General features: G+C 37.0%; 1 protein-coding gene across 1 annotated transcript; it reads left to right on the forward strand.

Annotated features, from left to right (window-relative positions):
* The first annotated feature begins 2023 nt into the window (after nt 1-2023).
* LOC105053566 (cell division cycle protein 48 homolog) lies at nt 2024-13229 on the forward strand. The gene is given in 10 exon segments (XM_010934779.4): nt 2024-2181; nt 2299-2464; nt 2883-3111; nt 9910-10676; nt 10768-10989; nt 11117-11188; nt 11279-11560; nt 11649-11802; nt 11805-12007; nt 12762-13229. Coding segments are annotated over 10 exon segments (2433 nt in total). The 5' UTR covers nt 2024-2143; the 3' UTR covers nt 13062-13229.
* The last annotated feature ends 615 nt before the right edge of the window (nt 13230-13844 follow it).

Genomic DNA, 13844 nt, shown 5'->3' on the forward strand with positions numbered 1-13844 from the left:
ATATAAGCTAAGAGTAAACTAAGCTAACATAGGACAAGTAAGGATAAATTCAGAAATCAAAAAGGATTAATGATAAGCATTTGATAGGTCAATGGTCCTTCTTCAGAATTACATCCTAGTATTTATACAATATATGTTTGAAAGAGTTGAATCATTGTCCATCTCTACTACTGACATCTATCCAAACCCTGCCTCCACATTCTTGTGGTAGTTTCAATAGTTATACCCTGCGATATCTACTTTCCTTGTTCTTGTTATTGCTCACATTCTTCGCCCTAACGCAACTCTTTCTATTAAGCCAAAAGTCCAACTCTCATAGATCATTGGACTATGTTGATTGCAAGCTTGATCTTTGAAGTTAACATTGCTTGGTCTGTACCTCTATAGTATATTTTCTATGATCATTCAGTCTCTTCTGGCCGCTATTTTTACAAACTTTACTCAACTTATCAAATGTCAAATGATAGCCCATCTAAAATATTCTTTTTCTAACCAATTTGGTTTATCCACATGGCATTCACCTAAGCAATCCTATAGGTTGTTTGAATATGGTGTAAACAAAAAGCATGAGGTTGCCCATGATTGTGGTCCTCCAATTTGATTAACTTTTATGTTTTATGTTTTTTTTTTGGGGGGGTGGGGAAGAGATTAACTTTATGTTAATATAATTGATTTTTGTTCTCCTGCAAATAATATTATTATAGGCTCAATAAAACTTGCTTAGTTGAGCAACCAAATGCAACAGTAACATGAGATTTTATAAATATGAAATATGTAATATTCTAATAGTTCTAGAACTCCAAATATATGCTTGTGCAATAATTAGCCTAGTATGTTCCAATATGATGGACCTCAAACTATTATAACTAAAATTGTTTATGATCTGATGGTCTACATAGCTTGCTTGAGCCCAAATTTGTTGGGCAGGCTCGAGCCAAAAGATTCAGTCCTAAAGTAATACTTTGTACACCGCATGTGATGTAAAAAAAATAAATTATTTCATTTAATTGGATCACATAGCTACCGTTTTTCAATGTGTATTTAATGCCTGTAATTTTTTTTTTCTATTTAAAATTTTGATCGATGAAAATACCTCTCATATTTAAAAAATAAAAATATGACATGTTGTAGTCATATTATGATATCCTGTGATTCAATTATGATTTTCTGCATACAGAAAGTCATAATTTGATCACAGGATATCATAAGGGAAGGATATTTTTATCATTTAAAAGTTTTATAAATTTTCAATGATAAAAATATATATTCTTTAAATTTTTTAGAAGAAAAATTATGATATTCTATATATAGAAAATCATAATTTGGCTGGATATCATAAATTTTTTAGAAGAGGAGGGATATATTTGTCATTTAAAATTTTAAATAAAAAAATAAAATTATAAGTACTAAATATGTGTTCGAAAATAATGGTTATGTGGCTCAATTAGGTGGATCGATATATTTTTTTTACACCGCATGTGGTGTATAAAAAATTTTTCTTCGGTACCAAGACTTGGGCTCGAGGGTTGAAGCCCATGCACCATGATGGAGTCTAATATCCATGCTACTCCAAGCAATCAACGTGTCCACAAACTGGCTGCAGAAATGACTTACCCAAGAGAGCACCGTGTGGGATTTAATTTTCCCTTCAAAATTAAAATAAGGTTTGTTCTAAATTAGGTCTCATTAGAGCCAGTAAAACTGACGGCAGCGATCCGCTTATACTATCCGTCTGACATCAATGGCAGTTCGGTAGCCCTCCCCTATCTAACGGGAGCATCCAACGGCCCGGATCCTTCCGGAAATCTCCCCAACGAATCCCCACCCAACCCACCAAAAAGAGAAGTCCGCATAGAAAACTTTCATGCGGATTTCCGGAGATCATATCCCTTTCGTCGGTTCGGATTGATGGCGGTAAGAATGAACGGTGGATTTCTTATCTCATAGCATACGTTATGCGAACTTCATTAAAAGCTAACATTCCTTAGTGGACACGGATTCCAGTCATAGCTCCGCAAGGAGTCGCACCGCTCTGCTGGGGCCTATAAATACCCGTCTTCGGACGTCTTTTCTCATTTTGCGGAGATTTCTTCTATTTGATTGTTCATTTCTCTTTGGATTCCGGTTCTCTAATTGAGTTCAGATGGCAAGCAAGGGCGAGGCCTCCTCTTCTTCCGACCCGTAAGTTTCCTTCGTTTCCATGGATTCTTGTGGATTTTATCCCTTTTTTTGGGATCTGAATTCTAGGGTTTTAATTTTTTATTTGGTTGATTTTTGTGGCGATGGAAATTGATGCAGCAAGGGAGCGAAGAAGGATTTTAGCACGGCGATTCTTGAGCGGAAGAAGGCGCCGAACAGATTGATCGTCGACGAGGCGATCAACGATGACAATTCGGTGGTGTCGATGAATCCGGAGACGATGGAGAAGCTGCAGCTGTTCCGTGGAGATACCATCCTCTTGAAGGTGACATTCTTTTCTTCTAATTCTTTGTTTTTTTAAATTTTTGTGGGGGATTGAAATATGTGCAGGATTGGGAAAGCTTGGGTTGTTTTAGGGCAATTACATGGGTAGCTTATTTAGAACGTTTTGTTTTATATTTTATTTCTTGGGTGTCAGATTTCACGGTTTTTGGATGGAATTGGACTTGATCTAGTCCAATATGATAAAAGGTCTGAAGACAATAGCATTTTACCCATGTTTTCTTTGTGGATTTTCAGAAGTGGGCTTTGTTGTGGACAAAAGAGTTCTTGTTCCCACTTTACTAATTTTGGATCTTAAGTTCAATTTTATGGTTTTGATTTGTAATTTACATTGCGAGTTGGATTGTTAACTTGTTTTTATACTAAATATACCAGCTGTCTTTCTTTGTTGGTAATTGTAGGGGAAGAAACGGAGGGACACTGTTTGCATTGCACTGGCTGATGATACATGCGAGGAGCCCAAGATTAGGATGAATAAGGTTGTTCGGTCAAATCTCAGAGTTAGGCTCGGTGATGTAGTTTCTGTCCATCAGTGCCAGGACGTTAAGTATGGGAAACGGGTCCATATATTGCCAATTGATGATACCATTGAAGGAGTTACTGGGAACTTATTTGATGCATATCTGAAGCGTGAGCATTCTCTTTTCTTTCCATCTAATCTAAATGCTGGACTCTTGTGAGATATATAAAGTAGATTCTGTGTCTAGAGAATCTTGGTGCATGACTTTTCTTTTATATTTATGTTGGCGCAGGTATGGCTTGTGAATTTTTTGGTTATTGCTGTTCTTCTTGTTGTTTATATCTTCTCTATATGTTCTGTGACAATTTATTTTTCAGTCACTCAACGGTGCTTTTACTTTTGGAACTGAGTACTTGCTAGCTTCCAATTTGTGATTCTCAAGGGTGACGGTGTAGGCTTTGCCTGGTTGTATGATTATGTGGTACTATAGCGGTCTTGAATGGCTAATGTTTTGCACAGAAAATCGTGTTACTGTATTTATGGAAGACAGAATTTTCTAACAAAATAAGAGCTAATTGCATATCATTTTTCAAGTGTACCGTATCCGTATAACTTTGACAAATGCTGTGATCTAAAAAATCTTTATTCTGAAACTTGTCTGGTTTATGTTTTGTTTGTCCAATTTGATTATTTGTAGTGGAATAAAACATAATCCTTCATATGATGAAGTCAATCATAAAAGGCATATGAGTTCAGTACTAGGTTTATCAAAAAATGGATTGAAGTTTTCCCTGAGACTTTAAAACAAAAGCTGAAATGTTTTGGCTTTAGTCAGCGAGCCAATTCAAAAGTATCAGTGGCTAAAACTAACTTATTGGGCCAAATTTGTTATATCTAAACCTTTTAATGCTAATCTTTTGCCTTTCCTTTATTTCTTTAAATGTTGGAGACACATCCTCTAGCTTACAGTTAAATTATATATGCTAGATTTTCCATAGATATGGAGGAAAATAAATTTCCAAATATGTGTAATTGTCTTAGAAGGCATTTTTATAGTTGTATACTTGTTATAGTTTGATGTAGCCTCATTGAGAATTAAATGCTACACAAAGTAAAATCTGCGGCAACTTCTGTTTGAATTGAACAGATCTATGCATTGATCCTGTAAAAGCAATCAGCTTCAATCTGATGACTAATCTGCTGTCTAGATAATAATAGCAGTAGAAGCAGATCCAGATGTAGAATCAGGTCGGAAATTGAAGTAGAAGTAAGGTTTTAAATACAGTGAGACGGGACCATCTTGGTTTTCTTGTGGAAGGAGATGTCCCCATCCAGATACTTGAGATGGCAGACGTCCTCTCCCGTCTGATACCCGGGATGATATCCTGTACCGACACTCATCATTGTTGGATGCCTTGCTGTTCCACTTGTTTAAAATCTTGAACTAACTGGGAATATAGACAGGAATAGTAGAAAAGTAGAAAAGAAAAGAGGAGAAAGGATGCCCTTTGGCCCCTTGTTTTTAAGGTAATTTTACATACTAAAAATCAACCTAAGGTGGGCCACTTCTCGCTTTGAATAAACCTAACCAGCCACTAATCCTACTACAACGAGGACCCTTAAATAAGCAAATAACCCAAACTAAACAACCAACCATTGAATTTAATTGAATAACTGGTTTACAATAAGACTTATGTTAAGACTCCCTAATCTGGATATGAACTCAAATAAGCAAGCAAACAAAGTGCTAAAATAAGCCTTGATTACTGTTCATGGTACTATAGCCTGAATGGTAATCATGAACAGTGTGCTACGGCAAGTTGAACCCTAAAGAGAAACTAATCACTGTAGAAAAAACTGAAAACTCTAACATATCAATCGCTTCCACTACAGTGGATCTTCATCCGCGAGATCTTTTGTATGATTTCTACATGCCCAAGACATTTTTGGATCTCTATAATGTGATGATAAAGTCCCAAAAATAATTTCCTTGTGACTAGTCCATCAGATAGATTGTTGCATCAGTTTATCTTGATCAATGTTCCCGAGGACTTCAATCATATGATAGATTTTAAATACCATTGAATTCAAAACTTTATCGAGGAACAGATCCATGTAGTGTCTAATCTTAATGTCAATCTGGAAAAGAGCGTCAAGCTTATTTTCCATGACCAAACTCTTTAGCTGTTCTAAGTATGGCTCGGTGGCAATTTGTTCCAGTGCTTGTTCATAAATCAATGATCAACTTTCTGAAATAATATATCTTCAATCAAAAGATTATAGATAGTCGATCATCAACTTTTCTTTTCATCTTTATCTTCAATCTTCATTTGGAGACATTGTGGAGGGTCTCTGATTGTATCTTCGTCCAAGTTTTCTGTATCCTCTGCCTCATTGCAACTTAAAGGGATTCAAAGCATACAGAAATAAATCCTCTCTTTGGACCATTAATAGAGGCAAGAAACACATCAAATGTAGTGGATACACATTAATCATACTCTTTTGTTGTCAACACCACTCTTTACATTGCAAACTCTTGTCATGTTCTGCATAATTCACCTATCTTATGATTGTTGAAGAAGTCCTTAAATGATTGACTCCTATGATACCAAATCTGATGAAGCCTTGTTAAGAGTTGAAGTCTACACAAACTAATATCTGCAGGCTGCTGCATGTTCTGTTTAAAACAGAACTGAAGTCATCTGTGGATAAGTCCATGAAGCAATCAGCTTCAATCTGGTTGCTAATCTGCTGTCTAGGAATAATAGCAGTAGAACCTGATCCAGATCTAAAAAACAGCAGCAGAGAAAACCAGGAAAATAGAGAGGAAGAGTAGAAAATAGAAAAGAGGAGAGCAGGGAGAAAATTTGTCCTGTGGCCTCTTATATTTCCTATGTAATTTACATACAGTATTCAAAAATCAACCCCACAGCCAGCTACTTTCCCTTTTAATAAGTCTGACCAACCACCAGTTGTACTCCAATGGGGACTCTTAAAATGGCAATAACATAAACTACACAATCAAAAGTAAGCAATCAACTAAACCATTGATTTTAATTGATTTGCTGGTTCACAACTCGACTCATATTAGGATTCTATAGTCTGGACATAAACTCAAATGGAAAAGCAACTATACCCAAATAAATCTTATTACTGTCCATGGTATTGTATCATGAACAATCACGGTGAGTGTATGTTATATCAACTTGAACCCTAAACAGAAAGTAATGATTGGATAAAAAAACTGAAAACTCTAATATGCTTTTGTAATCTTAAGAAATTATGTAAAAATGACATATTTCTAGTTATGAACTGCTGATTTTTTTATAGGTGATTTGAAACATCCTAGAAATGTTCGATTTGATTTTATTTGGCAACTGTTTATGTGCTTTGATGGCTAGAACTAAAGGTTCTTACTATTGTTGATCAGTTCATGTTATTTTCCAGTAAATTAGAAATTATTTTGTTTGGTAAATTACTTTGCTGATGGTAACCTGACATTGACTGTTTGAAGGTGATTGTACTTATATCTCATCATTGTTTTTGCCTTTTTGATTCTTTGCTATTTAGTAATTTTCAACAGAATTTGGTTTTGTTAGGTGCCTGTTGAATCCGCCTTATCATATTTGTGCATACTTGGGTTGTAAATCAACAAGCATAAATTAACCTATTGTTGATGTTTGATGCAGTGCTTAAGGGTGTACATTCATGTAAATGGTCTTTTATGCCATTTTAAGTGTTCTGTGTATGGGTCTAATTGCTTTATTTTATTCGTAACAATGCCAGTTTAGGTGCCTCAAGCTTTCGAGTTTCTTGAATGGTTGGGCATGTTCGCACTTTATATGATAGTACACCCCTCGACACTTAAAACTTACCACCCTGCAATTGTACTTTTGTTGGATGTCAATGTTAGGCAGTTCTATCTAGATGATGTCAAGTTTAACATTGCAAGTAAAAGTTTGCTCAATTAACAAACTTTGGGGTAGTTGGTTAAGTTTATCTGTTATTACATGTCCAGGATTTTACTGGCTTAGATGGCACATGCTGTGTCATGCTGTTTTGTGCTGGTACATGTGTCACATTGTGCCGAAATAAAGAAAAAGTATTTAATATTGCTTATTTCCTAAAAAAGAATATTTAAGTGTCATGCCAACCTATAGCTAGTAATGATGTTGACGGTACAATGTGTGCATGTCAGCACTTGATTATAATTTGGTGCTGGAGTATTCTGTTCTTATTTACCTCAACTACATGTGGAAGTGAGATCTATTGCTTCAAGTTTATTTATGTGAATAGGTCCACAAAGGTTTGAGATCAGGGTTTTTGTGTGTACATGCAACTTCATAAAATAAAACTCGCATTTAAAGACTTTTCCATCAATTTTTTTAATACATGTTTCTGCAGGATGAAGTTTTTGATCCATAAGAGGAATTTTCTTGCCAATCCTGAAATAAATAAATAGGACAAGTGAAGGAAGAAAACTGACTTCATTTCTTAAGTGTGTTAGGTGATTTTAGCAACATTCTTCTATTTTGAAATTGTTGTACATCTTCATCAATTTTTTTTTATAAAATTATTGTCAGAGTGAGGTGATGCGCTCGTATTTTCACATATCAACGGAGAAGAATGTTCAAAAAGACACCCAGACTTGTTTTCATGATCAAATTCTCTTAGACACCCAAACCTGGTTTCAGCCACTGAAGATGACCCCTACATGGTTGAGCAATGTCTCTTTTCTAGTGAACTCTTTGTTTTTTAATATATATACATCCAGCTAACTACTTTTTGTGTTTACTTAATGGTGGAGTTTCCTGGTGTCGATCTGATTTATGGGGTTCTTTTTACTTGGGATTGCTACTTGTAGCATGGACCATTGTAAGGGACTGTTATGCAAATAGGGACTGGAAAACACTTTAATTGGTCACAAGAATTTAGTTTCATCCAAGGGCACTGTATCCATAAGAACCTCCTGATAAATTTCTTTTTCATTTTCTTTTATGCCCAAATTATTCTCCCTTGACCGCATGTTCATGATCCCATAATTTAGACTAGCTCCCTTGGTTGGAGAGGCATTTAGTTTGATGAATTAGCTGGAACTTTAATGTAACCACTTCTCCATGATTTTCTTTTAGCAATAGCTTTTTTTTTTGTTTTTGTTTTTGTGGAGGTTGTTTGGCATTCTCTCACTTAGATCATTTGCATCTGCTACCAACAATCTGTGACTGAACTGAGAATTTGTTATATGACTATGATCATCTTGTCTTTTTGAACTAAGTTGAGGTAATGTGCCTTGTTTGCTGTGATCTTTTGAAGTCTCAAATTTTGAGGTTTTTGATACTTTGATTCAATAATCGTGATGCAATGGTGCTCATGGTAAATGGCTGGGTATCAAGTAAACTATGAACGCTTCCATAGGCTGCTCCAGTGTTTCAGTGTAGATATGCATCGTCATAGAAAAAACGTCTTCATTTACAATTCCATCCAGCATTCTTGACCACATATATCTTTTTTGTGTCTTCAGCTTTGTGTGCTGCATCATCTCATGTGGTTGAGTAGCAGGGCTAATATGACACCTGGTGCCTGCACATTCCACCTTAGATTATCTAATGCATATCAGTCTTAGGACTTTTTTGTTGGGAGATCTGCTACGTACCTACCTAAATGATTCATTTGCTTAGTAGACTTATGGAGCAAAGTGGAAACTTTTATAGTTGCTTTGAGAGTAATAGCTGTTTTTTTTGACTTCCTCAAGCTGTTGCCACCTGAGAAATTGCCTTTACTGTCGCAGCATAAAGCTTTCCATTTTGTACCAATTAAATTAAACATGCACCACTCATTGGGCTAGGCTAGCTTTTTTTTTTTTTTTTGCTCTAGCCAGTAAAAATTTGCATGTTTATACTTTTTCTGTTATTCTAGATTGGCCCTTAATTTATGCCTAAATAAAACTTGAGTTGGGCTTGGTCCCTGTAGTTTTTATGTACCCAATAACATAGCTTCGACCATTTATAACATAAAACAAGTCCGGTCTATAATTTTTTGAGTTTACAGAGGTTTGGCCTCTAATATTGTGCCCTTTTAAGTTCAATTGGGGCTTGGCTTTCTAATTTTTTTTTTTGAGGCCATTAATTTAGTTTTGACCATATAGAGTATATAGAGTATATTATCTATATAGTATAGATGTCAATTTAGAGACAACAGCTTATCTCCAATTTTAGCTTGCTTGTGATATTTGAACTAGCCCAAGTTCTACAGCACTCCAGTCAGACTCAGATCAAGCAAGTCAGTTCCAACATGGAGTAGTTGAGGTGAAGCCAGGGGTATAATTGAGTGAAGCTTGTTTTGGCCTGGGTCTGATTAGGCTTCGCTTGAAATTATATTTGAGCTGGAATCAATATTCGTAGTTTAGTTCCATATATGACTGTTCATTTCCCTGGAGTTGTTGAGAAACATAGGTATGGCTTTGGGGATCAACAGCTAAAACTGGAGGGAAAGATAAAGAAAAAACCTCTAAGAATTCAGCTGATCCTTTCAAATATTATAGATCGTTCATGGTGTTTAATATTATGCTGCATTTGTCCTTTGCTGTTGACATCTACATTTTGGCAAGATAATTTTAAGGCATTCTTGAATCCTTCCTAGAATAATTTTTCATTCCAGTGATGATTTTGTATGATGCGCCCAAATACATTGCTTTATTCTATGCTGAGAGAAATACTTGATGACATATGTAATGCCTCTAGTTTCTAATGGTAGACAACTTTTCATCTTATTGAGAAGTTCTAATATTTTCATAATGCTAGTTGTTCACATGAAACGATCCTATTGGCTATGTTGGTATTTCATAAGCAGTTACAAAAGTTTGGATGTATTGTGGATTCACTCATTAAATATGTTTTGCATATGAAACATGCTGTTATGTGCTTTCTAATTTCAAATTGTAATCCTTTCATTTCCTGGATATTTTGCAGCATATTTCCTTGAGGCATATCGTCCTGTAAGGAAAGGGGATCTTTTCCTTGTCAGAGGAGGGATGAGGAGTGTTGAATTTAAGGTGATTGAAACAGACCCACCTGAGTACTGTGTTGTTGCTCCAGACACAGAGATCTTCTGTGAGGGGGAGCCTGTGAAAAGGGAGGATGAAGAAAGACTCGATGAGGTGGGGTATGATGATGTGGGTGGAGTGCGAAAACAAATGGCTCAGATTAGAGAACTGGTAGAACTTCCTCTGAGACACCCCCAGCTATTCAAGTCCATTGGTGTGAAGCCACCAAAAGGTATATTGCTGTATGGACCACCTGGTTCTGGAAAGACTCTGATAGCCAGAGCAGTAGCAAATGAGACAGGTGCTTTTTTCTTCTGCATCAATGGCCCAGAGATCATGTCAAAACTTGCTGGCGAAAGTGAGAGCAATCTGAGGAAGGCTTTTGAGGAAGCAGAGAAAAATGCACCGTCAATCATTTTTATCGATGAGATTGACTCAATTGCTCCAAAGCGAGAAAAAACTCATGGAGAAGTTGAAAGGCGCATTGTTTCTCAGCTATTGACATTAATGGACGGATTGAAATCCCGAGCGCATGTGATTGTTATTGGTGCTACTAATCGACCCAATAGTATTGATCCAGCTCTTAGGAGGTTTGGGCGATTTGACAGGGAAATTGACATTGGTGTGCCTGATGAAGTTGGACGTTTGGAGGTCCTTCGTATTCATACAAAGAACATGAAGCTAGCTGAAGATGTAATTGATCTTTGATGATTTTTCTTCTGAGTTTGATTCTTCATGCATTTCTGAAAATCTTTAAATGTATGAAATGGTTTGTCCTGTGCAGGTTGATTTGGAAAGAATTGCTAAAGACACACATGGATATGTTGGTGCTGATCTGGCAGCCCTTTGCACTGAAGCTGCCCTTCAGTGCATACGTGAAAAGATGGATGTTATTGATTTAGAGGATGAATCTATAGATGCCGAGGTACTCAACTCCATGGCAGTTACCAATGAGCATTTTAAGACTGCTCTTGGAACCAGCAATCCATCTGCACTTCGTGAAACTGTAAGTCTCATGCTTCTAGATCCGTCAACCTTTGCACTTAGTGCATGAAAATCATACTGGTTGAAAGTTTGAATGCTTTTAAAACCTAATATATTTTTCAGCCTAATGTGACGACTTTGATGTACAGGTTGTTGAAGTCCCCAATGTTTCTTGGGATGATATTGGCGGGCTTGAGAATGTCAAGAGGGAGTTGCAAGAGGTAGTTTTTGTTGTAATTTGCTGTTCTCTTTTTTCCCTGGAAGCTGAGTTGCTGACTAGCCTTTTTGATTCTTGTGTTCCATATGTATAGACTGTTCAATATCCAGTTGAGCATCCTGAGAAGTTTGAGAAGTTTGGAATGTCTCCCTCCAAGGGAGTGTTGTTCTATGGACCTCCTGGTTGTGGGAAGACCCTATTGGCTAAGGCAATTGCTAATGAATGCCAAGCAAACTTTATCAGTGTCAAGGGTCCTGAACTGCTTACCATGTGGTTTGGTGAGAGTGAAGCAAATGTACGTGAAATCTTTGACAAGGCTCGTCAATCTGCACCATGTGTCCTCTTTTTTGATGAGCTTGATTCGATTGCAACTCAGGTTTGTACATCATTGCGGGTCACTTCTTCCCCCCTCCTTTTCCTGGTTGTTCTGTCTTTAGATAATTTCTATTTATTTTCTATTGCAGAGGGGAAGCAGTGTTGGTGATGCAGGTGGTGCTGCTGACAGGGTTCTTAACCAGCTTCTTACAGAGATGGATGGCATGAGTGCCAAGAAAACTGTATTCATTATTGGAGCAACTAACAGGCCTGACATTATAGATCCAGCATTGCTTAGGCCGGGCGTCTTGACCAGTTAATTTATATTCCACTTCCTGATGAGGCTTCTCGTTACCAAATATTCAAAGCTTGCCTGAGGAAGTCACCGGTGTCCAAAGATGTTGACCTGGGGGCCCTTGCTAAGTACACTCATGGATTCAGTGGTGCAGATATTACAGAAATTTGCCAACGTGCTTGCAAATACGCCATTAGAGAGAACATTGAGAAGGTCAGTCTCTCTCGAGCACTGTACATGACTTGCAAGTGTTTCTCTCGTGTTTATTTTCAAACTCCACAACCCCCCTTCCCCCTCCTTTTCCCCTCTTTCTTGTTTTGCCACTCTGTTCTCTACCATCTGTGGAGGGAATATATGCATGGCTTGGTAGAAACTGAAAACTGTGAGAAGCTTGATCAGGCGCTTCTTACAGAAGCTCAAAAGCCTCCACTTCCTATCATACTCATTTCGGACAGACTCATATATTAATCATTGTCCTCATTTAGAAATTTCATAAGTTCACCTTGGCTGTGCTTTATATACATTGGTATTCATTTTTTTTAAATCATAAGAAGACTATGATTACCTTAGCCTGTCCGTTAATTGTCATGCACCTGTATTTTCTTTAGTACCTTTTGTCTTGATTTTTCAGATTGTTTATGAAGCGAAATGGCTTGTAAAAGTCCACTGTTGATGTAATCGAATTAATGTACTCAAACTAGGTTGGCATTATAAATTTTGTGGATAGTACACAACAATATAAATGTTAATATTTCATTTTTGCAATGGTACACAACCCCATGCCTTAAAGGCCTGTGGGAAGGGATATCTCTACCACTTTGACTAACCTGGAGGGTACACAGTCTCTCTTGATATTACCATTCTATTTCATAAATCACTCATCCATTTCTAATTGGTAATTTTTGCAGTGCGTGAAGCATGCAAGATGGTACTCATGGGAAGCTAATTTGCTGATTTTGTCATGCAGGACATTGAAAGGGAAAGGAGGAGAAGCGAAAATCCTGAAGCCATGGAGGAAGATGAAGCTGATGAAGTAGCGGAGATCAAACCTGCTCACTTCGAAGAGTCAATGAAATATGCTCGCAGGAGTGTGAGTGATGCTGACATTCGGAAATATCAGGCTTTTGCACAGACTTTGCAGCAGTCAAGGGGATTTGGCAGTGAGTTCCGCTTCTCAGAACGCTCAGAAACTGGAGCTGGGGCTGCTGGATCTGATCCCTTTGCATCTACAGCTGCTGGGGCCGATGATGATGATTTATACAATTAGTTTACGATCATGTGTTGTAATACTTTGTTCTCGCATGATGATCTGGATATTTTTAGGTGGATTTTTTTTTTTGTTAAGTTAATATCTTTAAGACTAAGATAGCCTTTTGGATTCTATTTTGATGATTCTTATTGAAAAACCCATGAATAGAGCTAAAGATGTTTTCTCCTCGTGAGCCATAACCATTATACATATTCCTTTTTAGTTTTTTTACCTCTGCACGTCGTAGTTATCTTTCAGGGAAAGTAATTTCCAAAATAACTCCGTACTTCATTAGTGGTTAAACGTAACGCACTCGAGGTACCTCGTAATATGAAAAATCTGCCATTCCATACGAGTTCATGGGCTGGATGGAAGTGCGATAAATTTTCTTTGTTTTTGTACTGGAAATCCGGGTTTGGATGTTGAATCGCAGGCTTCTTGTGTAGCCTTTTTTGGTACAAGGCTTCTTCTGTAGCTTGCTTCTGCTTCTGTTGTCTGTCTGATTTAGGCTGCGTTTGATTGTGTAACAAGTCAGGATAAGTTGGATGATAATAGTTTCGCTCCCATTTTATTCTGTTAACCTTTTTTTTTGGGGTTTTAACCTGAATTTGATTATTATAATTTTATCTCACTTATGGGGTTTCGATATCTTCAAAACGCTCATCCAATTACCCATTATGTACTGTTCATTACCAGGAATGAAAGTAATTCAAACCAACAACATCCAGACTTGTTCCAGCTTCCAGAATAGCAGCAATCATCTAAAGTCTGCCTAATCAGCAGACCGTCTGGATTTGTGAT

Source organism: Elaeis guineensis, chromosome 11 (assembly GCF_000442705.2).
Source record: "Elaeis guineensis isolate ETL-2024a chromosome 11, EG11, whole genome shotgun sequence".
Lineage (NCBI taxonomy): Eukaryota > Viridiplantae > Streptophyta > Magnoliopsida > Arecales > Arecaceae > Elaeis > Elaeis guineensis.